Source organism: Thermothelomyces heterothallicus, assembly GCF_042370625.1.
Source record: "Thermothelomyces heterothallicus CBS 202.75 unplaced genomic scaffold P884_scaffold_2, whole genome shotgun sequence".
NCBI lineage: Eukaryota > Fungi > Ascomycota > Sordariomycetes > Sordariales > Chaetomiaceae > Thermothelomyces > Thermothelomyces heterothallicus.
Genome location: NW_027192563.1, coordinates 900,579 through 924,744, shown reverse-complemented (window position 1 = coordinate 924,744; position 24,166 = coordinate 900,579). Strand labels below are relative to the sequence as shown.

The 24,166-nt window shown below is 57.9% G+C and overlaps 9 protein-coding genes across 9 annotated transcripts; 6 read left to right on the top strand and 3 right to left on the bottom strand.

The window, feature by feature from the left end:
- Window positions 1–1,794: 1,794 nt before the first annotated feature.
- On the top strand, window positions 1,795–4,533 carry P884DRAFT_216630 (uncharacterized protein). The gene is made up of 7 exons (XM_069439321.1): window positions 1,795–2,151; window positions 2,206–2,441; window positions 2,517–2,882; window positions 2,963–3,220; window positions 3,273–3,435; window positions 3,507–3,841; window positions 3,945–4,533. Exons 1-7 carry the CDS (start codon window positions 2,109–2,111, stop codon window positions 4,275–4,277), a joined length of 1,734 nt encoding a protein of 577 aa, XP_069301118.1. The 5' UTR covers window positions 1,795–2,108; the 3' UTR covers window positions 4,278–4,533.
- A 144-nt stretch (window positions 4,534–4,677) lies between these two features.
- Window positions 4,678–7,033, bottom strand: P884DRAFT_236221 (glutamate decarboxylase; the record flags this gene model as incomplete). The annotated part of the gene is made up of 4 exons (XM_069439979.1): window positions 6,630–7,033; window positions 5,656–6,494; window positions 5,188–5,542; window positions 4,678–5,106 (listed from the first exon to the last, which is right to left on the bottom strand). Exons 1-4 carry the CDS (start codon window positions 6,645–6,647, stop codon window positions 4,678–4,680), a joined length of 1,641 nt encoding a protein of 546 aa, XP_069301117.1. The 5' UTR covers window positions 6,648–7,033.
- A 611-nt stretch (window positions 7,034–7,644) lies between these two features.
- P884DRAFT_191889 (RmlC-like cupin domain-containing protein) lies at window positions 7,645–8,544 on the bottom strand (the record flags this gene model as incomplete). The annotated part of the gene is made up of 1 exon (XM_069437627.1): window positions 7,645–8,544. One exon carries the CDS (start codon window positions 8,542–8,544, stop codon window positions 7,645–7,647), a length of 900 nt encoding a protein of 299 aa, XP_069301116.1.
- A 1,036-nt stretch (window positions 8,545–9,580) lies between these two features.
- On the top strand, window positions 9,581–11,219 carry P884DRAFT_282444 (uncharacterized protein; the record flags this gene model as incomplete). The annotated part of the gene is made up of 4 exons (XM_069443600.1): window positions 9,581–9,610; window positions 9,710–9,939; window positions 10,012–10,899; window positions 11,007–11,219. 4 exons carry the CDS (start codon window positions 9,581–9,583, stop codon window positions 11,050–11,052), a joined length of 1,194 nt encoding a protein of 397 aa, XP_069301115.1. The 3' UTR covers window positions 11,053–11,219.
- Window positions 11,220–11,547: 328 nt separating this feature from the next.
- On the top strand, window positions 11,548–14,317 carry P884DRAFT_289440 (uncharacterized protein). Its single transcript, XM_069444001.1, has 2 exons — window positions 11,548–13,646; window positions 13,902–14,317. Exons 1-2 carry the CDS (start codon window positions 11,626–11,628, stop codon window positions 14,026–14,028), a joined length of 2,148 nt encoding a protein of 715 aa, XP_069301114.1. The 5' UTR covers window positions 11,548–11,625; the 3' UTR covers window positions 14,029–14,317.
- Window positions 14,318–14,343: 26 nt separating this feature from the next.
- Window positions 14,344–14,994, top strand: P884DRAFT_254822 (uncharacterized protein). The gene has a single exon (XM_069440928.1). It carries the CDS (start codon window positions 14,762–14,764, stop codon window positions 14,963–14,965), a length of 204 nt encoding a protein of 67 aa, XP_069301113.1. The 5' UTR covers window positions 14,344–14,761; the 3' UTR covers window positions 14,966–14,994.
- An 841-nt stretch (window positions 14,995–15,835) lies between these two features.
- On the top strand, window positions 15,836–16,315 carry P884DRAFT_254821 (uncharacterized protein). The gene has a single exon (XM_069440927.1). It carries the CDS (start codon window positions 15,845–15,847, stop codon window positions 16,133–16,135), a length of 291 nt encoding a protein of 96 aa, XP_069301112.1. The 5' UTR covers window positions 15,836–15,844; the 3' UTR covers window positions 16,136–16,315.
- Window positions 16,316–19,208: 2,893 nt separating this feature from the next.
- On the top strand, window positions 19,209–21,540 carry P884DRAFT_289439 (uncharacterized protein; the record flags this gene model as incomplete). The annotated part of the gene is made up of 2 exons (XM_069444000.1): window positions 19,209–19,259; window positions 19,337–21,540. 2 exons carry the CDS (start codon window positions 19,209–19,211, stop codon window positions 21,284–21,286), a joined length of 2,001 nt encoding a protein of 666 aa, XP_069301111.1. The 3' UTR covers window positions 21,287–21,540.
- Window positions 21,541–22,003: 463 nt separating this feature from the next.
- P884DRAFT_266762 (uncharacterized protein) lies at window positions 22,004–23,796 on the bottom strand (the record flags this gene model as incomplete). The annotated part of the gene is made up of 5 exons (XM_069442052.1): window positions 22,004–22,050; window positions 22,121–22,162; window positions 22,333–22,392; window positions 22,474–23,110; window positions 23,140–23,796. The coding sequence occupies 5 exons, from the start codon at window positions 23,794–23,796 to the stop codon at window positions 22,004–22,006; spliced, it is 1,443 nt and encodes a 480-aa protein (XP_069301110.1).
- Between the last annotated feature and the right edge of the window lie 370 nt (window positions 23,797–24,166).

The window sequence follows — 24,166 nt, the reverse complement described above, 5'->3', positions numbered from 1 at the left end:
ACGTTAGTAGCTGAGCTACCTTGACACAGGAACCAAGAGATCATCGCAAATGTTGGGGAGATGGCCGATTGTGCTAGAGTTTGCAGTCATTCTCCCTTGTTCGATATACAAACCAGTAATAGAGTTATCGGGCGGTAGGGCAGCCTATTCTCCTGGCAGTCCCAAACACCCTCGGTTTATGATGAGAAAGGCCAGCTAAGGCTACCGACGTTATGACCAGAATTGCGATGGTGGGTGCGCGGCAGCCTAGGAGGACTCGATAATTGCCGAAGTTGTGTGCGCAAAGTGCGTCTTCGCCGCGATCGTGAAGGGGTGAGAGGCCGATAGAGTTCGGAGGACAAAATGACTTGGTAAGAGAGGGTGAACGAGGAGAAGGGCTCTCAGCCAACAGCCTGGATGTGGAATGGCTGGAGGATTACGCGTAGTCGGGTCGGCCGATGGTCCCCTTGTGACCTCCAGTAGGGATGCCAGAGCGCGATGAACTGGTTGGAGACACGAAGGGTTGGAATATAGTGGATGGGCCTGGATGCAAACGAGATCGGGTGGCAAGCGAGCGAAAGTCCCTGGGTATGAAATGATTTACAACTTGGTGCCTTCCTCCTTTGAGTGATTGGTGATGGTTGGGTGTCAAGGAAGGTGCGACAGTCAAGAGGCCTTAAAGGACCGCACAGGCCCTCTAAACAGAGCACTGCATGCTGAATGCTGAAGAGTGCAGCAGACTGAGGCGATACAGCAATGGGAGGCATGTGAGAAAGTCACGTGTGGGTGAATGAGCCCTGAGCAGACGACTCTGGATGTGCAGGGCGTACATACAGTGATAGCCTCGCTGCTTATCGCGGGATATTAGAGCTCGACGACTTCAAAGCCGTCTGGGGTTGGTTGAGAGGCATGCGCCTCGATGTTGGCTCCCAACAAGAAGCAAGTAAGAGGGCCATTGCCACATGGAATTGTATTCACGAAAGGAAAGTGATAGCTGCCCTCCTCCCCATCCAGCTCAGTTGACTTGCGGTGATGTGAAGGATGGTGCAAGTTACACGTGACAAAGATGTGGTTTAGCACACACATCAACCCTCTAGCCGCCGTAGAGTCAGCCAACAGCCTGATTGACGGTGTGCGCCCTCTGCCGTTGCATAAGACGATCTGATATCTCTGCGCTATATGTGTGCTCGGCCAAAGTGAGTTGCAGAAAAGTGACTCAGGAGAAGCACACAAGCAGGGTGAGGCGAGGCGGGTCTGTCATCCGTGTGTGACGACGTCGTCTGTTTACGGCATTCAGGGGCTGACTGACTTAGCTTTGTCGGTGGGCGGGACAACGCCGTGTCCTTTTGGAGCCACTTTCATTGGCAGGTAGATTCGTAATCAACAAGGAACAAACGCCGTGCACAAAGCGTGTGGAATTCAGTCAGGCCTCGCTCGCTGATAGCCGAAGAACGCCCAGCCGGCCCGGAGCGACTCGAGCAGGCGAGAAGCCGAGGTTTCCAGGCTTCATCTATTGGATGAAACCGTCTCCATGGTCGTTGAAAGCGGACCCGGTATTGAGATTCGGGAGGTAGCGTGCTGAGCCCCCTCACGGTCGAGGAGTTGGGGACTGCGGGGTATCTGGCTTGGCATCAAATTGGCCCGAGGAGGCGTGGGGAAGTGGAGCACGACAGGCGGTCACACGCCTGGATTGGTACATTTCTTCCCCATCGTGCCTGGTTTGTTCTAGTGTGGATTCCACGTGGAATCCACACACCCCACACACTAGATACGTACACCAACTAACCTCTACCCGAGTAAAGAGCATGATCAACGGGCATGGGGGAGCCGGCACAGCGGTGAGACTGGGGCTTGGTCTCCCGGAGGTGTCAAGTACGGATTACTCGGGTTCCCTCGCCGTTTTACCCTTCCACCTTTTTGAAGTGCTCAATTCCTCGGTCGCCAAAACACAGTGACTGCCTTTTGCCAAGCAGCGTGCCCTCGCGCAAACCTTGTTTCAAGAGTTTCGAGGTTCTTGCATTTTCCTCGCTCTTCTGGATCTGAGATTTACCCCGTCAATCGCGCGAGAGAAACCGAGTTCGAACACCAAGAACTTTCGAAGCACTTCGGCACACAGTAGCCTCAGCAAGATGGTCTTCTATCCTCCGCCATGGGTTCCGAAGCTCCCGTTCGGTAGGTCTGAGTGTCCGGATCGGCTCGCTCCTATGCTAACTTCCACTCACACAGACCCGCCCGACTCGATCACAATTGGGGAGTTCATGCGGAACGAGATTTACGGCCGTCGTCCAATTTCCAAGAGCCGGAATCCCTTCACCTGCGGCCTCACGGGCAAGACATACACAGCCATCGAGTCGTACCAGCGTTCCGATGAGATTGCGAAGGCCTTGTCTAAGATCATGGGTTGGCAGCCCAATGCCGACTCGCCCTGGGACAAGGTGATCGCTGTTTTCTCCTTCAACACGGTGAGGACGACCCCTGGTGGTACGAGCTAGCGGGCAATCGTATTCTCATACGTATACATAAATGCGCATTCACAGATCGACTACCTTTCGGTCCTGCATGCCGTCCATCGCCTATCCGGCATCGCCACGCCTGCCAATGTTGCATACTCAGCAAGCGAGCTGGAGCACCAGCTCAGGTCCTCGGGAGCCAAGGCCCTCTTTACCTGCGTCCCAGTGTTGGAGACGGCTCTCCAGGCCGCCAAAGCAGTGGGCATACCCGAGGACAAGGTCTTCATCATGGATCTGCCCAACCAAACTCGGAAACCTCCTTTCAAAACGGTCGATGACCTGGTTGAGCTAGGGCGGTCCCTTCCGGACCTCGAGCCCCTGAGATGGGTCAAGGGACAGGGCGCCCGTCAGGTGGCCTTCCTGTGTTATTCTAGTGGCACCTCTGGCTTACCCGTGAGTTCGCCATTCACAATCCGCTAATGCTTGCCGCCCTTTTTTCTTTTCTTCTTCTTTTTTTTCTGACCAAGAAACAGAAAGCCGTCATGATCTCGCATCGAAACGTCATCGCCAACACGATGCAGTACTGCCTCTTCGAGGACGTCTCTAGGAAGAAATTCGGCATTGATACCCAGGTGACACTCGGGTTGCTTCCGTTCAGCCACATTTACGGTCTGGTGGTGGTGGCACACTCGGCAACGTGGCGCGGTGACGAGGTCATTGTTCTGCCCAAGTTCGAGCTCACCGAGTATCTCCGGGCCATCGAGCGGTTCAAGATCAACCATCTCCTTCTCGTAAGTCAGCCGATGCCTGCAGGCCCGTCGTTCTCCAGCTAAAACGATCCAGGTTCCCCCGATTGTCGTCCGCATGTTGAGCAGCAAGGACTTGCTCAAGAAGTACGACCTCAGCAGCGTGCGCATGATCTTTACAGGGGCCGCACCGCTGGGCAAGGAGACGGCCGAAGAAGTCGTCCGGCTGTATCCAAACTGGCGCCTTGGTCAGGGTTACGGTACGTCTAGACGCTTAAGCGTCCCTTCTGGCCGAGCGTCTACGAGAAAAGGTCGACTGACCCGCGCACAGGCATGACCGAGTCGTCAACGGTGGTCTGCTCGACCAGCGAGCACGACATCTGCCCCGGCACATCGGGCTCTCTGGTACCGGGCACGCGGGTCAAGGTCATTGACCAAGACGGCAAGGAGATCACCGAGTACGGAAAGCCCGGCGAGCTGCTCGTCCAGTCCCCGTCGGTCACGCTGGGCTACCTGAACAATGAGAAGGCTACGGCCGAGGCTTTCATCTGGGACGAGGACGGGCGGTGGCTTCGGACCGGCGACGAGGTCATCGTGACCAAGGCGGACAGCGGGTACGAGCACATCACCATCGTCGACCGCCTGAAGGAGTTGATCAAGGTCAAGGTATGGGAGACAGACATATTTCATTTCCCGTCTTACCCCCCCCTTCCCCCCGCAACAAGAGAAGCGAAAAAAAAAAGGCTAATCCATCCTTGCTCAACCACAGGGTCACCAAGTCGCTCCCGCCGAGCTGGAAGCCCACCTGCTGACCCACCCGGCCGTCGACGACTGCGCCGTCATCGCGGTGCCCGACGAGCGCGACGGCGAGGTGCCCAAGGCCTTCGTCGTGACGCCGGCCTCGATGGCGTCGCGTAACAAGGAGGAGGTGGCGGCCGAGATCATCAAGCACGTCCGGGACCACAAGGCGCACTACAAGTGGCTCAAGGGCGGCATCGAGTTCATCGACGCCGTCCCCAAGAGCCCGAGCGGCAAGATCCTGCGGCGGCTGCTAAGGGACAAGGAGAGGGAAGCCAGGAGGGCCAAGGGGGCCAAGCTCTGACCTGTTTCTCGGGTTTCCGGTAATAGGTCCTGGTAATGTCTGTGTGCGATCATTTATGATGATGTTTTCTGTTTGTGCGTTAGCGTGTCTGCTGCGGCTGGTGTCAATTTTTTTTTTCTGTTTGGTCGGCGCACTGCCTCCTACTACCAGGGAGCCGCTGCTTTCGAAACAAGCTCACATACGAAAGAGTCAAGCTGCTACTACCATGTGAGTGAGGCATGTCGAATAGGAGTGAAGTAACGTTGTCATATTCTAGCCCGAGTATGGCCCCTTAAGTCCAACCCTCTCCGGCGACAAATTCGGTTTTTGTTCCCATCTCCCGATATCCAACACTTAGGGGCCGCACCCACGTGGGCATGTCATTATTCATCGTTAGTAGCCATGATTGCATAGACTGAGCTCAGCAGACGGACCGATGGATCCCGCCCGTCATCCTCTTCTTCCCGGCCTCCCTCCCGACGTCCTTCACCCTCTCCCCGCCCTCCCGCTTCTTCACCCGCGGCCGCGGGCCCATGTGCTGCGCGGGCAGCACCGACAGGTCCACCTCGTCCCGCTCCATCAGCGTCTCGGTCACCTGCACAATGTCGGTCACCAGGCGGTCGAGCAGGTCGAAGCTCATGCTGACGCGGACGACGACGCGCAGGATCTCTATGCCGTCCTCGCCGGGCGGGAGCGCGTAATTGGGCACGATCCACTGGCGCGCCCGCAGCAGGAGCGAGATGGTCTCCTGCCGGACGTGCGGGTACTCGCGCCGGAACTCGTCCGTCAGCCGGAAAGAGACGACGGGCAGCCCGGCGACGTAACCCGCCGACGTCTCGGTCGTCGTCCCCTCTCCGTCCGGCGCGGCGGGTTGGCCCGTGACGGCCCCCTTGACGCGACGGCGGCGGCCCCGAGGCCCTGCCCCAGCGACGGGGCTGGGCGGCGCCGACGGCCGGTGGATCTCGCTGATGCAGGTGTACCAACCGGTGGCCTCGAGGCTCTGGGAGAGGATGCGGGCGTTGGCCAGGCAGTTCTCCATGATCTCGCGGTAGCCCGAGAAGCCGAGGTGGATGAGGTTGTAGTACTGCACGACCACCTGCGAGCCCGGGCGGGAGAAATTGAGGGTGAAGGACTCCTCGGTCCCGCCGAGGTAGTGCAGCTCAAAGACGAGGTCCCGGGAGAGGTAGGACTGGTCGCGCCAGATGATCCACCCGACTCCGGCCGTTACTAGACCATACTTGTGACCCGAGCTGTTGATGGAGACTACCCGGGGGAGCTCAAAGTTCCTGCGATTTAGGTAGGTGTGAGCAGACAGACTAAGAATGATTTCCTCTCGCCCCCCCCCCCCCCAAAAAAAAAAAAAAAAAAAAAAAAAAAAAAAAAAAAAAAAAAAACTCACCACTTCCGCCCGCCGGCCCCTGCGTGGGTAAACGGGGCTACGAAACCTCCGCTGGCCGCGTCCACGTGGATGGGGATGTCCACCCTGGTCTTCTCCTGGAACTCGTCCAGGATCCGGCTGATCTCCTCGACGGGCTCGTAATGCCCCGTGTACGTGCTCCCCATGATCACAAAGACGCCGATCGTGTTCTCGTCGATGTTCTCCCTGACCAGGTCCGGGTCCAGGCAGTACTTGCTCTTGGCCGACACGGGCAGCACCCGCTCCTCCACCTCGAAGTACCTCGCGAACTTGAGCAGGGCGACCTGGGCGTTGGCGCCCATGATGATGTTGGGGCGCGCCGTGTCCCTGCCCTGGGCCCGCCGCCGCTCCTGCCAGCGGCGCTTCATGGCCAGGCCGCCGAGGTGGATGGCCTCGGAGGAGCCGACGGTGGGGGCGCCGACGGCCCTCTCGCCCTTGCGCACCCCCCACAGGTGCGCCAGGATGGAGACGCACCGGTTCGAGATGGTCAGCATGGCCGGGTACTCGTCGTTGTCGGCCAGGTTCTTGCTCATGTTCTCGACCATGAGCCGCTGCGCGTTGCCCTCGAGGTACGTGTCGACGAAGCTGGCCAGGTTGAGGTTCGGCTTGCCGTCGAGGTCCAGCTCGTCCTTGATCATCTCGTACACCGTGTCGCCCGGCGCGCCGTCCTGCGGGATCTGGTACTTGGGGATGTTGCGCTGGCTGGCGTAGGGGGTCGAGAAGGAGGTCAGGTGTTCTCCTCTTCCTCCTCCGAGGGAGCTGGCGCTCGTCGAGGGCACGCGCAGGTCTTGGAAGTGCTGAATGATCTCCTCCGGATCGACCTGGACTTGTTAGACAAACTCTGGTTCAACGTCACCCATTCCCCCTTTGTTTCTTTTCTTCTTTCCTTTTACCTCCTCCTCAATAGAAAGGAAGAGAGAGAGAAAAGGATCATCAGTGACAAAAAGGCTACTCACCTGGCGCGATAGAGACATTATGGGCGACTCGATGAACAAGCAGGCAGTGAGTGATACTAATATTTTGAATGATGAGGTTTATTAGTTATCAATTGAGACACGAAGTGCGAAGGTCGTCAGTGAATGAAAGCTTCAACCCTTCGTAGGGTCAAGTAAGAAGAAGATTTGCTCTTGCTAAATTGTTTACGGATTACAAGAGCTGGGTTCATCGAGCGGTATAATGACATCACGAGTGCGAAATGGGTGGTCCCCCTCCCAGAGGTTGCCGTGCAGGATATGCGCAAGATCTACCATTCGTTGCAACCTGAGCATTTTAAGTGTTGACAAAAGCATATCGGCGAGAGTGGTTTTCTAGGTACCAGATATTAAGGATTGAGTCTAGTCAACCCGATGTATGTAGCGCTCCGTGGTTGCCGTGCTGGGTTGAGGGGGAGGAGAATTCAATGCAGCGATTGGAACCGAGGCCACACAGATGGATTCTAGGTACTGCTTGCACTGCAGCCTCTCTTGTCGTGCCTGAAGCGGCTCAGAATGTGGAGGGCCTGAAAAGTGGGCCCGGTCAACTGCAGTTGTGCACAGACCACGCGCAAGTCTATAAAAACCGCCGGCGATCTTCCACGAACTTCGACTTTTTCTCTTTTTCTTTCCCCATCCGAGTGCAGGGGTTTTACGTGTATCAGTGAGGATTCGTCCGAGATCACGTTTTTGCTAGTTGAAAACTACAACCTGACCGCTCCTGTTGGGTTCCGACCTGGCAGGGAATTTTTGGAACATCTTCCTCTCTGCAGGAATTTTACCATTTTCCTTCATTTCCATCGGCCCGTGAGGGACGAGGCGAGGAAGGTTTGGGTTTCGTCGCGATGACCGCGGCGGACTGCAGGGAACAACGACGCATGTTACTAAAGCCTCGCTCCTAACTCTATCAAGCAATATGGTATATAATCCGTATTTATTTTTGTTCTTTTTCGACACTTGGTGTTCGTTTCATTTTCCTCACGCTTTTTAGTAGTAGGCCCTAAGCGGTATCCAGAACGATGACTTCGGCCTCGGCGTCGCCCACGCTCTCCACGACAAGCTTGTCTCCGGCATTGACTCCCTCAACAAAGGCGCCGTCTCCCTCAGCAAGCACGCCCCCCTCATCCTCCTCCCTGCCGTCCAGCCTGATCCCGGCTCTCCCGCCCTTGGTCATGGGCAGATGCACGTAGACCTTCCGGCTGGCCGCCTCGGTCGCGTTGGCGCCCACCGTGTACTCGAAGCGGCCGCCCGGCGCGATGATGCCGGCCGCCACGACGAAGTCGGCGTGGATGGCGATGGTGCCCGGGATCACGGGCTCGGCGGCGCGCTCCTGCGCGGGCGTCGCGTCGACGCCGCCCCGGAGCGGGCTCAGCAGCGGGACGAAGCCCCTGCGCTTGTCGTCGTCGGCGAAGCGGGCCCGGTCGTAGCGCGGTGCCAGCCCGCGCTTCCAGGGGATGGCCCAGATCTGCAAAAAGTGCACCGGCTCCTCGCGGTGGTAATTGAACTCGGCGTGCGTGACACCCGTGCCGGCCGTCGTGAACTGGATGTCGCCCCGCCGGACCCGGCAGAAGAGGTCGGACTCCTCCTGTTCTCCTTGTCCACTGCTGCTGCTGCTGTTCTTTGTCCTCTTATGTTGTTGTGTTGAATCAGTGTGCGTCAGCTCGCCCGAGAGGATGTAGCTAAAGATCTCAAAGTCGCGGTGCGGGTGGGTCGGGAAGCCCGAGTTGGGCTTGACCCGGTCCTCGTTGAGCACCCGCAACGAGCCGAACTGGGTGAAGTTGGGGTTGTACCAGTTGGCGAAGCTGAAGGAGTGGTAGGTGTCGAGCCAGCCGTGGTTGGCGTGGCCCCGGGCAGCAGACCGGTGCGGTGTGATTTTGGCGTGGCGAAGCGTGCTCGACATGGCGGTTCTTATTGAGTTTGATGTATACATACGCCCGTCAGGCGATGATAGGTAATAAGTGTTTCTCGTCGATTACGTTACGTTTTTTTTTTTTTTTCTTGAATGGGATCAGTTGATGATTCTTGACATCACTTCTTTCTCAGGAGAGCCCAGGCTCGAGAGCTTTTTGTATCACAAGGAATCCAGCTTAGGGGAGGGACGAAGCAGTCGGTGGACTCATTGGTATTATAATTCATGATATGCTAAGCATTTCAAACCAAGTTCTACAGACCATATTTGCCTTACCCACATCGCGACCCATTTCTTCCCGTTTGCGCAAGGATCGGGCGACGGCAAAGTGGAGCCTGGCCTCCAGAGAGCTGACGGATGATTACCTCATTGCTTTCAATTATTTCTGGCCTCCACAACCTTCACACAGAATGGAATGATGTAATCCGTACGGATTACATACATTTAATCTTCGAGCTCCACCAACGCAACAAAACATCACCGCGCATTATCACCGTTACGCAGTTCGCATCTAGCTCCTAAGTGCTCACCTGCTTGAAGAAAAAGAGGAAAAAAAAGAAGAAAAGGAAAAGTCACTGACCTGGTTCTGACAATCTTGGCCCAACTCGAAAACTTTGTAGCTCTTTTCGAGCTCCATTTCGAGCTCCATTATCATGCTCCTGTGGCGGGTCCTGGAGACGACACAAGTGGTTCAATTCCCTCGAAGGTTGTTCTCTTGAGGGTTATTTTGGTGGTGCAGTGTTCCCCTTCTTTGTCCGGCGAACGAAGACTCGCTTTGCCATTGTTTGGCCCTTGTACTAGAGCCTTGTGTGTGCAGACAATAAGACACTACAATGACTTTGTGAGTACACGCATTCAGCATGGTTTGTATTTATTCTGCTGCTAGTCGCAAGCCTCATCAGTTGCCTCCGTCAATCTCCGTTTCGCATTCCATCCGACTTCGTCACCCACGGCTTCTCACATCCCGGAGGGTTGGCCAACACAACAACAACCCGGGTCTGGAACAAAATCAGCACATCCATTCAGCATGTGCTACATTGAGAAGAACATTTACACCGTGTGTGCTCACACCGGTGTTGGAGACCTGATTGAGTGTGGTCGGCAGAGAGCCCTGGTCAGGCAGTCGGAATACAGCGGTTTTTGTGCTAACATTCAGCTAGCCCTCCGGAGCTGCCGCCCCTATGAGCTGGCCAAGCTCAAGTATTGGTTCTGCCCCGAGTGCCGCGAGCACTACAGAGGATACGACAGCAATAGCGTGGATGCCATCCTGAACTACTGGGCTTACAAGACCCTCCACGGCTTCTCATACAGCGTCTCTCCCCAAGCCATCCCCGGCGAGGTTCTCGCGGGGCTCATGCCTGTCACCGACGGCTTCGCCAGACCTAGGTGCGAACTGCTTGCGCTTGACCGGGTGTGGCCGCAACAGCCGTTCGAGAGACGGCGGGACTGGCTTTGGAGGCTCGAGAAAGCCAGATCAGTCACGCTGGAACTGGCCGGCAGGTGGAGTACCTTGACGGCTAGCCATGAGACCCGCGAGCCTGTTGTTGAACATGTGGTGCGTGTACAGGCACAAGCAGCGTCTCCCATGTCGGCCGACCCACATGCCCACGTGCTCAGTTCGATAACCGAACACGGCGAGGAGCAAGAACCCGCTCCGAGGCTTACTGCCTCGCGCAAAACAGGGAAGCCTCCGTATCACCACCCCGAGACACTTGCGAGGCTGTGCGGTGAGGTTCCCCAAACGATCATGCCCCAGTCGGGGGAAACTCAGGAGCCTACAACTACTAACCCAGGACAATCGGGTATCCCTCCGGCGTCCCCAACGCCGTCGCAGACCGGGCATGAAACGGGTCATAGCGCCAAGCAGATTCCTCTCCCGTTCGACGGGCCGCCGTCTCGCAGTTTGACGGCGCCGGCCAAGCAGCAGGAGGCTCCTGGTCATAATGGCCTGACTGGAGTCGAAACAACTAACCAGAAACCCCGCGGCGATGGCTGCGGACCTGTCTCCGGTGACATCGGCGGCATCAGCATCCCCGAAGCACCCGCACCAGCAAATTACCGGGTGCTAAGATCGACTAGCTTCGACGTCTCCGCTGAGCCAACCCGAGCCTCCCCAGCCGATGAACCGGTGCCATTCCCACAGGCAGATCCGAACGCCCTCGACAAAGAGTTGGTGGATGTCATCCTCGACGGCGCGCCCTTGAAGATTGCCATGGTCATCAGCGAGGACGAGCCCAGCATGACCAGCCATTTCTCCATTTCCGACCTGGACCCGGACGAGGCAGCAGAACTGGCCTCCTCGGATGGCACCGACGCGCCCTCGGCACCGGAGAGAGAACATTCGGCGTCAGAGGCGAAGGAGGCGCAAGAGGATCGCATTTCTGCTGCTGGCTACCTAGGGTGAGCCGGCACCGAAATTTGCCTCGCCTTAGCTAGCCTAACCTCCTTTCCAGCCTAGCCCGTATCGGGTTCATCCCGGAAGCCCATGGCTGCGGATGACTCCGGTGTTGACTTTGGAAAACCGTTTGCACGACCGTTTGTCTCTCTCCTGTTACGATGTGTGCAGAAGCAGTCGATGGAAAGGCGAGTGTGAGTATTACGATTCGTAGTGATAGGACATAGTAATTTGAGTTATGTTTATATAGGATTTGAGAAGACGTGTCAAGATACCTATTCATAAAATTTAAAACTTCCCCATTCTGAAGAAAAAAAGTTCAAATATAAACATAGGCCATCAGAAGTGCAATCTCGGCCAGCATGATGCGATGTTGTCGCTCTCTTCCTCTCCACCGTCTCCGTGTCTCCCGCTGAGCGCTATCGAACAGGGTTAGGGTGTTAAGGTTCCTTGGCTGACCGAATGAGTCGAATCGGCCAAAGCGATTAGTTAGTTAGCTAAGTACTGTACGGATTACTGTACAGTACCTACCCTGATAAAGCACCCCGCCACCCCGCCATCGCGCTCTCGCGCTCGAAGGCTCCAAAGCAGGGCAGGCACCGTCGCTTCGTCGTGCTAGCATCCCGGCGATCGGATTAGCCGCCAAACTTTCTTGCACAGCGCCTGCCTGGGCGGAAATGGACAAGACACAAGATGCGCTGCTGCGGCGGCCCCTCTATCTCTTTGACTTGCCCCTAGAAATCCTCGATTCGCTCGCTCCCAAGCCGGACGCGGGACTGCCTGCCCTAGCCGAAGACGATGCGCCCACCAAGACGACCTCGTCGGGGGAGCCGATCCCTAGACCGGCCGGCAGTACCGAAAACGTCCTCGGGTCGCAGGCTTGCTCCCTCTGTGGCATGGCCTTTGTCACCGTCCAGGAGCAGAAGGAACACCTCAAGACCGACCTCCATTATTACAACCTCAAACAGAAAATGAACGGTCTCAAGCCTGTGTCGGAAGCCGAGTTCGAGAAGCTCGTGGAAGAGAACGACGTAAGCATATCGGGTTCCGAGACGTCGGATAACGAAGAAGACGACGACGACGACGAGAAGGAGTCATCCCGCAAGGAGTCGACGCTTTCGGCACTGCTGAAAAAACAAGCGTCGCTGGCGGAGAAACGCAGCCCGGACGATGGGGACCAAGATGACGAGCCGAAGGCGAAAAGGAGGGGCACGGGAAAGCCGCCGTTACTCTGGTTCACCTCGCCAAAGTTGCCGGATCATCACTACTTTGGGATATACCGCGCCATGTTCACGACCGAGGAGCTGGACAAGGAGGATGCCATCGTGGAGGCGATCCGGCAAAGACAGTTGCCGCCGATATCCATGCCCAAGGCTCCCAAGGACGGGACTTCGGTGCCCCCAGCCTACAATGGCAGACACATCTTTCTGTGCATGATGGGAGGCGGCCACTTCGCCGCCATGGTAGTCTGCTTGGCCCCGAAGCAGAGCAAGCACGGCTCTACCGGGCCGCTCAATAGGGAGGCCGTCGTGCTGGCGCACAAGACCTTCCACCGGTACACAACCCGGCGGAAGCAGGGTGGCTCGCAGTCCGCCAACGACAATGCCAAGGGGGCAGCGCACTCCGCCGGCGCCTCGCTCCGCCGGTACAACGAGCAGGCCCTCGTCGATGACGTCCGGGAGCTGCTCAGGGATTGGAAAGCCCTGATCGATACCTCGGATCTGCTCTTCATCCGAGCAACGGGCGCCACGAACAGGCGGACGTTGTTCGGGCCGTACGACGGCCAGGTCCTCCGCCCCAACGACCCCCGCATCAGGGGCTTCCCCTTCAGCACGCGAAGAGCAACACAGAACGAGCTCATGCGTTCCTTCATCGAACTCACGCGCCTCAAAGTCAGAGAGATCCGGCCCGAAGCGCCCCCGGCGCCCGCGGGCGAGACATCCAACAAAGCCTCCAAACCGAAAACCGACGCCAGACCGGCAACCCAAAAACGTAGCGGAGAAGAAGAGGCCGCCATCTTCCACACCACCCAACTCCAAGCCATGATCCGCCGCTCCAAGCTCCCCGCGCTCCTCTCCTACCTCACCACCAACAACCTCCCGCCGAACTTCGTCTTCCGGCCGGCCGACTCGCAGCAGAACCGCCACGCGCCCACCCCGCTGCACCTCGCCGCCGCGCAGAGCTCGGCCCCGCTCGTCACCGGCCTGCTCACGCGCGCCGGGGCCGACCCGACGGTGCTCAGCCCCGAGGGCAAGACGCCGTTCGACCTGGCCGGCGACCGCGCGACGCGCGACGCCTTCCGGGTCGCCCGCGCCGAGCTGGGCGAGGCCGCCTGGGACTGGGAGGCCGCGCGGGTGCCGGCGCCGCTCCGGCGGGAGGAGGCCGAGCAGCGGGCCGAGCGGGAGCGCAGGGCGCTCGAGAGGGAGGAGCAGCTCCGCCGGAGGGCCGAGGAGGAGCGCCTCAAGGTCGAGGGCCCCAGGATCCCCGACGCCAACAACGACAATAACAACAACAAGAAGTCGTCGTCGTCTTCGTCCAAGGGCGGCGGCAGCCGCCTCCTGGGCGGGCCGCCCAAGACGGCAGAGGAGAAGAGGGCCGAGGAGGCCAGGGGCCTGACGCCCGAGCAGAGGATGCGGCTGGAGCGGGAGCGCAGGGCGAGAGCGGCCGAGGAGAGGATCAGGCGGATGAAGGCGGGCGGGTAAGCCTTTTTTTTTTTTTTTTGTTTGTGTGTGTGTGTTGTGTGAAGTGAGTGAGGACAGAGGGGGAGGGGAGGGGAGGGGAGGGAGCGTGTTTACTCGGGGAAAGCTGGTCGGCAGGTCGCGCGCAGGTGCATAAGTAGATGGCTACATATACACACGCTTGCATGCCCTAATAATAAAATTGCACGCATGGTTTGCACCTGTCCAGCCATGGCAGCCTACCACTACTAACTACTATGCTTCACCGCCTCAAGGTCGGGAGGCTATCCGAACCTGCAGCTCCGTTATGGCATCTCAGCACGTCACCTGGCAAGCGAAGCATATCCCACGGATGAGGGTCTCGAAGTCGAGCTGCGCCAGCTTGTTTCTCCGGCCTTATAAGATCTACGAAGTCGTAGCTACAGCTACAAGGGCACCCGATGGGCCACATTTCCCCTGGCCTACAAGTTGACAAAGGCGGGCGGGCGGCCTTCTCGGCCAGCAGGTGGCCGAACGAACGATCGAACGGATGGGTCGGGGTCGAGGCCCGGCCGGGTCGGCCGGTGGGGTCGGCCGAGTTTTTTGCATGCACGGGAGGATCGGATCGGAGGGGGTCCTTACCGAGGACCGCCGGTGCAGGGACCCACTCGGCCGCGGGGGAGGGCGGACCCGGGCGGGACTTCAAAACCGAGTTTGTTTGGGGGGCCCCGCGGGGGGGGGGGAGGGGGAAGGGCGCTGACGGGTGCTGTACTGGTTCCCCAGAGGACTACTGCGTAAGAGCATTGAGGGCCACACGATAGTGTGTTTCCCGGCCTTTTTTTTTGAGAGTGGGAAATCGCGGGCGTGGGGTTGTGTCGTGTGGCGTGAAGTCCGAGATTCGGATCTCCCTCGGTGTTTTGTGACAGAACTTGCGGGAAAGAGTGGGCGAGTTACTAGTTAATGTCGCTAAGTTAACCATGGTTCCAAAAGAAAGAAAAAGAAAGAAGAACAAAGTAAACGAGATGAAAGCAGAGAGATATACGGAGGTACGGATAGAGAGCTGCCTGCGTGTAACCTGTGCCCCTGTGTGCAACACACCACGGCGGTCCTACAGTTGGTAAACAATAGTTATTCTGCAGGGACCGAGCTCGGAACCATGAGAGGCTCGATTCTCTTATTTTTTACACTGCATCTGTGCGCCTCATTCCTACCAATTGGCTGCTTGCTTACCTGGAAGGACGCTCCCCTTGTATGTACGGATTACTCCCTTCACGGTCTCAAACGGCGTGCAGTACTTGTGTCAATTGAGTTGGTTCACCATTTCGCGGCGCTGTGCCACCCAGGGATCAATACGGATTAGTTATTCAGGGACCATTGTATTAGGCCCCGAACTAACTAGTGTACACTAGCATGTAGCAACGGCCATGGGCGATTGGGTGGGATGTCTGTTGGCAAGTTTCAAGTCACTTGTTTCTTGCGGCTTCTCAGACATTGTGGCGCTGGAGGAGGTCTCGACTGGCTGGAAGGCATGTTGTATTTCGAGATTGGGCGGCAAGGGGCCCCTCGCCGTCTGCTGGTGCGGTGGTAATAATGTCGTTTCGGGGCAATGTGGATCATGAGGTTTAAGTGTACGCCGTAACGTTAAACGTAGTGTAGTGCAGCTGGAAGACAGGGAAACTTCTCCCGAGTAGCCAGGCGCACCACTACGGACTACAACTACATAACGTTACTCCGTACACTACATTGATGGATGCCATGTTCCTGGCGGAGCGAGTCGTGTCCGCATCCCGAGTGGGCCGGAGACAACTCCCAGATTGCCGGAACAAATGACAAGGAGGAGACACAGCCACGATGTCGGCAGATCTGGCAGGTCGGAGCATCTGAGGACGTGGGCCGGCGTGTCGCAGCATCACGATACGAGCTCGCTGAGATCAGACTAACCAACAGCCGAAACCCTGGGGCGAGGGCGGGGAGGAGCGGCTGCCCACCGGATGGATGTGTTGATGGTTGCATCACTAGCTAACGTTAGACGAGGGTAACTTAACCTGCTGCCCCTGAGTTTTGACCCTTCTGGGCGTCGCATTGCTTGCCAAGCGAGTGGTCTGGTGGAGTTGTTTCCGGAGCCCGAGCGCACCCCGGCGTGTCCGCGCTGCCCAAGACTATCGATGGACTAGTACGAAGGAACAGATTATGTACTGTGTGTAATCCGTACAGGCTCACGCCACTTGTACTGAGTCGTATGTTTAACCGCTTAGTCGGCATCTGTGCGCCCGGTTGTCGGTCCCATCGCGGAAGCAACGGCCAAAAGGATAGTGCCAAGCGGTTACGGTGGCAATTCCCTCCTTTTTCCTGCTCCCGAGTCAATCTGAGACCTGCTATTGAAGATGGCGGCTTTTGCACAGCTTTGTTTGGTTCATTTCTGTTTCCATGTTTCCAGACAAATAAAATGCGGCCCGTCACTAGTGTAGAAATATCGAATGTGGGCCGGCGGCAGAGGCGGCGGTTGTCGTCAAAGTCAAAAAAAGGCTGAAAAAGAAGCTCCGCTGATCATTGCAGATTTCCGATGACTGACAGGCGAAAAAGGAAAATCATCAGGAGGACAGTGGCGATTCGCCAGCCCCATATCCGGGGTGGGTCCACAGCTGCGCTCGCTTAGAGGAGATACATCAGCACCACCTCCATGGACGCCGAGCTGGCCCTGGTAACGGCCAACATTGCGCTCGCCGCCCCGGGGAAACAGTACTAGGAGAATTCTCCGTGGATCTCGAGCGTTCCAGGTCTGCCGCCCGTGCCGTCAGGGATACATCTGTAGTGTACACTAGTAGAGCGAGGTGGAGCTAAAAACGGTTCTGTGTGGATCACGGTTCATCTCTTTCGGCTTGACACGAGACGACAATTCGAGCGTAAGCGGAAGTGTAATCTCATACGCTCACGAAGCGTGCTGTGCGGGACACTATCTGGTATGCAAGCACGGAGTAACTGCCATGTCTTCTCTACAGTTTTGTGCTGTGTTTGGTGTGTACAGTATTTGCAAACTGACAAGGACGAACTTACATCCTAGGTGGATAGACTTCCCAGTCCGAGGCTTGGGAAGTGCGAGTTAGGCTGCTGAAGCCAAAGAGGCGCTTGAAAACTCCTGGAAAAAAAAAAAGGGGGGGGGGGGGACTTTGAATGCTGCAGCATTCGTGTATATACGGTAAGTTATGTGATGTGGCGGACTTTTGGCACGGGCTGGCCAAGTTCGAGCAGCGTGTTATCCCATGCCATCGTCGCATCCGTGGTGCTTTTGGTTGACACGCGCCTCTTTCTGACCCGAGTTGTCAACCTCAACCAACTTGTATGTAAGCATTCCGGAACACTTTGGCCAGGAATCAATCCGATCAAAGAGTCGCTGCCATTGCCAGAACTAGAAGCCGCCGCTTGATTGACCCACGTACTCCGTAGTGTAGTGTAGTGTACTATGTACGGAATACTGTGTAAAGGTTGTGGCGGTACCTAACGCCAAGGCTCGCTCTTCTGGGCGCGCACGCACCTGAAACATGAAGCTCCCAGGCGCCGGTTGCAAAGACCAATGTGAAACACGGCACTGGATCGAGCGGGCAGCCGCTGGACCACAGCCTGGAACGCAAACATCCAAACGTCTAGACTCTGCGGAAGCGGGGGGTTCTTGCTTTTTTTTCAGCTGGCTCTGGCATTCCCAAGCGCCGCCGGTTGATACTCGAAGAGAAAAGAGACAAAGCAGCCAGCCAAACGTGGCGGGGCTTTTATGGTAACAATGCACTTTTGCTCCATCAAGAAGCGATACTTATACACTAAAAAAACAGGAATTACACCACGGGGCGAACCTATGAGCGCATGATGTAGGGTTCGCTTGACGGTTCGAGGGATTCGCTCCGATGCTTCTGTTTTCTTTGGGAATCGTTTCCTTTTCCTGCGCTGCGGGGAAGGCCCGGCAGGGGACAGGCAGCAGGGATGACTGAACCTGAGGCTTGGCATCGGCCATTATTAGTACTGCTCGCTTTTCGGCAGTAACTAACTGCTCCATAGTAGGATGCGCACTCGGTTCCTGCAGGAGCCAAAACGAACGTTACTGCGTACACTACCCCATAGTGTACCCTACACTACACAACCCTGTTCGCCACAACACTACACCACACTTGTAGCGTACTGTATGTACAACAGTGTGGTAGTGCGGTCGGCGTGGCTGAGCAATGTCGCCGTTTGTTTCAAAAGCAACACCGCTCGACGCGAGGGCGCCCGGCGACAAATTCTAGTTCTTTCAACACGCGATACAACAGTAGCTATACTGTATGTATAGACGAACGGAGGTGCTTTGTGTCCACTACACAGTACGCAGACGTCCAGTCTACACTAATCCGTGCTCTGCAGAAACATACAAACATTTCCTTGGCTGGCCATGGCCACAATGGATTGGCCGATCCTTTTTTTTTTTCGAAAGGAATCCTCCCGAGGAGAGAGGCCTCTCGATTCAGGCCCTCATTTCAAAGCTTATTTGACCCATCTGCTGGTCAATAGTGTATGGCATCCCTGAGCTAAGACAATACTTTGCGAAGCTTGGGCGTCAACTGTGTACTAGTACGGAGTAACTAACGGTTGGCCGCGTGCTGGTCGGCCTCGACTGGGCCAGATCTCGAGCGCACCCCTGACGGAATAGTGTAACTACCCCTTACCCGCCAATCCTGTCAGCCAACCACACACGCCGCTTGCCAGAGCCGCGCGCCACCGAATCAGGAAAGCCCAAGCACATACGAGTACACTACTACGACGGAGACACGGTAATCCGTAAACATCGTCAACCCAGTGCTCGCAGAAAGGAGTCTCGACAACCATTCCCCTAGCTGACTCTGCGAGACATGCCACCCTACAATGTTGAGCGTTGCCGCGACGGATACGCCCGTCGGCTGCCGAGTCTGCTCATTGGGCCTCCCGGACGCCTTTGGTGGCCGTGCCGTGCCTTGGGACGCCGCCGAAAGAAACATTGACACATCATTAGCTCCCCTATAGTCCATACACTATAGTGAATGTTTTTACAGTATCGTGTGTACTGTAGTTATGTACGGATGTACGGATTACATACACTAATTAGTGTACTGTGTAATTTGTATGTTCGCGAGTGTGCAAACCGCACGCCCACACCCCCCCCCCCCCCCCTGGATACCCCCGGCCTCCGGCCCCCGGCCCCCGGCCACGGTCCCCGTCCTCTGTTCGGCTCTCACCATGTCGAGTGACCTGCAAGGGCGAAGTGGCATGGCATGTCCGGGCCCCACGTTGTTGCTATGCCTATATCAACATAACCCCTTCTCCCTTATTCTCTCATCTCTCTTTTGCCTCATCATCAACCTTGCTGTCCTCCTTTCTTCTTCTTGTTCTTTGTGCGGCCAACTGAGGCAAAAGTCATTCGTTTCCTTTGCCCTGTTCTCTTCTTTCTTCGCACTTGATTGTTCACACTCTCGTTGGCGAGAAGGCCACAGCCATATCAGGCCCTTTTTATACTTGAACCGACGTAGCCCCCGTCTATCGTTCATCTTCAGGTCAGTCCAGAGCAGCAGCAGCAGCAGCAGCAGCAGCAACACTTCTACGACATGAAGACCTTCGTCCCTTTCGTGGCCCTCGCCGCTGGCGTGTCGGCTACGGTAAGTTTCCACTTCTCCCTTCCCATCTCGGCTGCCCTTGATCGGCACTCACTTACACTCCGCCGTGGCGCATATAGTTCATCCACGCCCCTCCCTTCACCTGCCCGGCCAACACGGACAACCAATGCACCGACAAGCAGAAGCCCGGGTTCAGCTGGGATGATCTGGATTTTGGTGACTTTTTCGACTATGGCGGCTTCCACTTCCGCGGCTGGAAGTGCGAGGATGCCAGCGAGAAGAGGGGCCGCTTCGCTCCTCGCACCTTCAAGAAGGCCATCGGCGGCACATGCCACTCGGACAAGAGCCAGTCGCCCTCGTTCGGATGCGGCCCCAACGTCGACAAGTTCTCTCTAGGCTCCATCCACGTCAAGCCCGAGTTCGACTGCGACCTCGAGTTCCACTACGACATGCCTGACGGTTCCGTCTGCAAGCACCGCAGCCCCTGCAGCAAGTCGGGTACCACCGTCCACAACACCCAGTGCGGCGGTGCCAAGAACGTCACCATCGTCTACCCCCCGCAGCCGGACAAGCCGAAGCCCAGCTGCAGCATCCAGGTGCCCACCATCTCCTTCGACTGCAGCACCGCTTCCAGCACGCAGCCTCCCAAGACGAAGACGACCGAGACTCCCGCCACTTCCACTCCTCCCGCCGGCGAAACCACCACCACTGCTACTGCTTCTGAGGTCGAGGCTTCGTCTACCTCCACCGCCGAGACCGGCGCCCCCCCGGCCCAGACGAGCACTGAGCTTGTTCCGGGAAGCAGCAGCACCACCGTCTCCGTCCCCGACGTCACCAGCACCAGCAGTGTCTCCCCCGGCGAGGAGACGGGCAGCAGCAGCAGCATCGTCAATCCCCCGGCGAGCGAGAGCTCTGATAGCACCGTCATCGTGCCTCCCGTGACCAAGACCGTCACGACCAGCTTCGACAGCACGTCGACCATCTTCACCACCTCCACCCAGACCATCACGTCGTGCGCGCCTGAGAAGTCCGCCGAGTGCCCGGCCAACTCGGTCACCACTACGGTCGTCACCATTGCCATCTCGACCACCGTCTGCCCCGTCACCGAGACCCGCACCACCGTCGAGAGCCAGCCTACCGTCACCGGCGTTGCTCCCACCGGCTCGGCTCCCGCTCCCTCGGGCGTCCCGTCTGACTCCACCCCTGGCTCCCCGTCGGGCGTCGTCCCCTCGGGTGTTCCCTCGGGCGTTACCTCGGCGGTTCCCGGTGCCGGCACCACGTCCACTCCTGTGTCTGGCGGCGGCGACAGCAGCAGCAGCAGCAGCGCGGTCAGCTCCGTCTCGCCCGTCGAGACCCTCCCCTGCCCGGCCATCGTCCCGTCCTGCCTGAACACGTTCCTCTTCAGCGTCGGCTGCTCCGACAACACCGATGCCGCCTGCTACTGCCCGGATGCCACCTTCGTCAAGAACGTCTACGACTGCCTCTACGCCCACGGCGAGAGCGACGCCATCATCGCCGAGGCCATCGCCTACTTCCAGGGCATCTGCGGCAACTGGGCCGGCCAGAACCCGGCTATCGCGACCGGCGCCACCATCACCACCTACATCACCGTGACGGCCACGCCCACCGTTGCGCCCGTCTACACCACCGTCACCGTCGACGTCACCACCGTCGTCCCCTGCACCAACGACGCCGGCGAGGTCATCCCGAGCTCCAGCACCACCGTCACCGTCAGCACCAGCCTGACCGTGCCCCAGGTCGGCTTCACCTCGGGCTCGTCCGACGTCGGCGTCATCCCCGTCACCTCCGCCGCCCCGCCTGCCGTCACCACCTCGCTCGCCGGGGACTCGGGCTCCAGCAGCAGCAGCAGCAGCAGCAGCAGCAGCAGCATCCTCGCCGGCCCCGGCGCCGTCGTCACCGCCAACGGCACCGTCACCGGCATCACCACCCCGAGCTTCACCAGCTCGCCCCGCCCCACCGACAGCACCGTCGTCGTCGCCGGCAGCGGCCGCGTCACCGCCAGCTTCGGCCTGGCTGCCGCGCTTGCCTTCCTCGCCCTTGCTCTCTAAAGTAAAGGCACGAGGATATTATTCCCCCACCTGGTCCCTCCTCTCTCTCGTAATATCATCCCGTCCATGAGAGAGGGAAACCAGTCCGATTCTCACGCTCCTTATGAACACACACAAGTACGACACATCTTTTTGTCCCCGGGAATCATGTCCGGCATCATGCACGCAGGCGGTCAACCAAGAGGGGAAGGGGCTTGTTGTCTTCTATGGTTATTGTCGCACACAAACTTATCTTTTATCTTCATCTTTTTTTTTCATTTTTTTTTCCATCTCGTGTGGCGTGGCTTGCCTTTCTAATTCTTTCGAAGGAGGCGCGAAAAAAAACAAGATGGAAAGGGGAAAGGGGGCCAGCGGACATGTATATAGGCATGCGAGAGGGAAAACAATGGGGAAGAACACAAGAGTGGAAGGAGAGGCAAGACCTTGATTTTTACGAAGTTGGGGGAGGCCTGCTTCCCTCCCTGTGTAAGAGAGAGCTTGTATTTTTAGGTGTTGATACGGCTGGCGTGTATGTACAATACATACATACACACCAAACTGTAGATAATAGTTAATACCCGGCCCCCCTTTCCCCTAAAAAGTTACCCAGACTCAATGACCGAATTGTATGTACCATGTGACCAACGCTATGAATCCAGTAGAGCTATATGGGAATACCACAAATATATATGTGTATGTAGATATGACCGTAGAACAAAGTGACCGATGGGCATTACCTTAGGCTCCAAGTACTTCCTCGGTGGACGGAGTCCCAATTCCTGTATCTAACACACCACATCCTAAGCTTGGCGAAAACAGTGTATTGAATGTCTATACCATGCTGCCTGTACATACACCCTGATGGCCCGTGGTCCCGAAGTCGCTTCCAGATAATGTCTAGATAATGTACACAGAGGGCAAACAATACCCATGACCCATTTCGAGCAACTTCGACTCAGAAGTCACTCAGCCGAATGAAGATGCGCTCCGGAAAAAAAAGAGAGAGAGAGAAAAGAAAAGAAAAGAAAAGAAAAGGACAGCAGAAGATTCTTTGACCGTAAGCTTACCTTGATGCTCGGAATTGTCCCGCCACTTCTGTATTGTCGCCCAACCGCATGCTGATTCAACTAAACCAACCCAAGATATATCAGCGCACAGTAAGCTGATGACGATGGGGGGGGGGCGCTAGAGGGACCGAGACCAGCTACTACTGGCTCTCAAGAGCCTCAGCAAATGCTCCACAGTCGCGCACCTGGCCTCTAAAAGCTCCAGGACCGAGGAGAGCAGGTCAGCCACTAGCATCCACATCAGCATCCAGGAGAAACGGACCCAGCCCAGCGAGAAGCCGAGGACGGTGAGAAGGACCAACGAGCTGGTGAAGCCGATCCGCTGCAACCGGTGCCGCAGCGGCTCGCCCCACCCGCGGTCCTTCGAGACCGTCACCGCGGTGGCCGCAAGCACGAGCACGAGAGCGCCCATCGACAGCCCCGCCAGGAGCCCCCTGCCCGCCCTCAGGCACAAGACCACGCAGAGGGCCAGGAGGGCCACGATGCCAGTGGTCCGCCGGTACCGCCTCAGCGCCGCCGACGCGCACAGGGCGTCGTCCCAGACCCAGTCCCACGCCGCGGCGCCCACGAATTCGTCCCACAGCTCCATCCTCGCCTCCAGGTCTTCCGGGGGCGTCGGCGCCGCGATCCGGTCCTTATACCGCTCCAGCCGGTTCCCCCACTCCCTCTCCAGCCTGCCGCGGCACGCGCCCTGCCGAGGTGACCGGCCGGGTGACCGGCCGGGTGACCGGCCCCGCGGACCCCCCGCGGGATCATGATCGCAGGGGAAACCGCCGTCCTTGGTGGGGGAAGCAGCAGCAGCACGACCGGGGAAGCGCCACGCTCCTGCTCGCAGAAGCGGATCCAGCGCTCGACGACGCGCCGGGCGACGTGGGCGTCGACGGCGAAGTACTCGCGGTGGTTGCGGATGCCGCAGGCGCAGCCAAAGGGGTATTGGCGGTCCCGGAGCTCGGCGTGGGCGAGCCGCTCCACGTGCCTGGGGTAGCGGCAGACGACGTGCGGGTTGCCCAAGGTCTCGAGGTTGCCGAGGGTGGCGCCGCACTGGAGTCGGTGTTTCTGCTTGCGGGCGTCCGGGCTGCCCTTGGTAGAACCGATCTTGACGAGGGGCGTGCCGTCGTGGGAGGTGGTGGGAAGGTAGACGTAGCCCCATTCGATTTGGCTCGGGGAGAGCCCGGCCGGGTTGCGGAGAAGGGTGGCGATCTCGTGGTTGATGTACTCGGGGGCTTCCGGTGGTGTTGATGGGCGGCGGCCCTGGGGACTACTGCCCGCGGGGCTGCCCGCCGAAAAGAGGGGGGTTGGGGTGGCGGCCAAGGTGGCTTCTAGGTCGAGTGTTGTTGTCGTGATTGACTCGTCAGACCCGGGGGGCGTGGACGTGGGCGTGGGCGTGTCTGGCGACCGGCCGTGTTGTTGGTTGCTGCCGCCGTGGGTAACACGGAGATGAGGAGGCACGGCCAGATGGTTCATATTCGATAGTTGTGCAAATGTTGCGTCGAGAGAATTCTGTAAATATCGGCTTCGAGATCCTCGCCGCGACCGCCTCCGTTGCGGTGCGGTGCGGGTGCTATTCGAGCAACGGCGATACAACCAGTGTTCCATCATCACGGAGCCCCGAGGGAATCGTGATAAATAAGTATTTCTGTAGTGCGTGCTCCAGCTTCCCAGAGCATCGCATGAGTGTGACCCTTCCCGCAACCAACAGCTCTTGGCAGGCGCTTCGCGAAGAGCACGCCTCACTCCCGTGTCCAATTCAGGTAGCTCGGGCAGCCTCGCCTGAGTCTTCTTCCATACATACCACCCACACATGCACCTCAAGATCTATTTTAGCAGGCGCCAC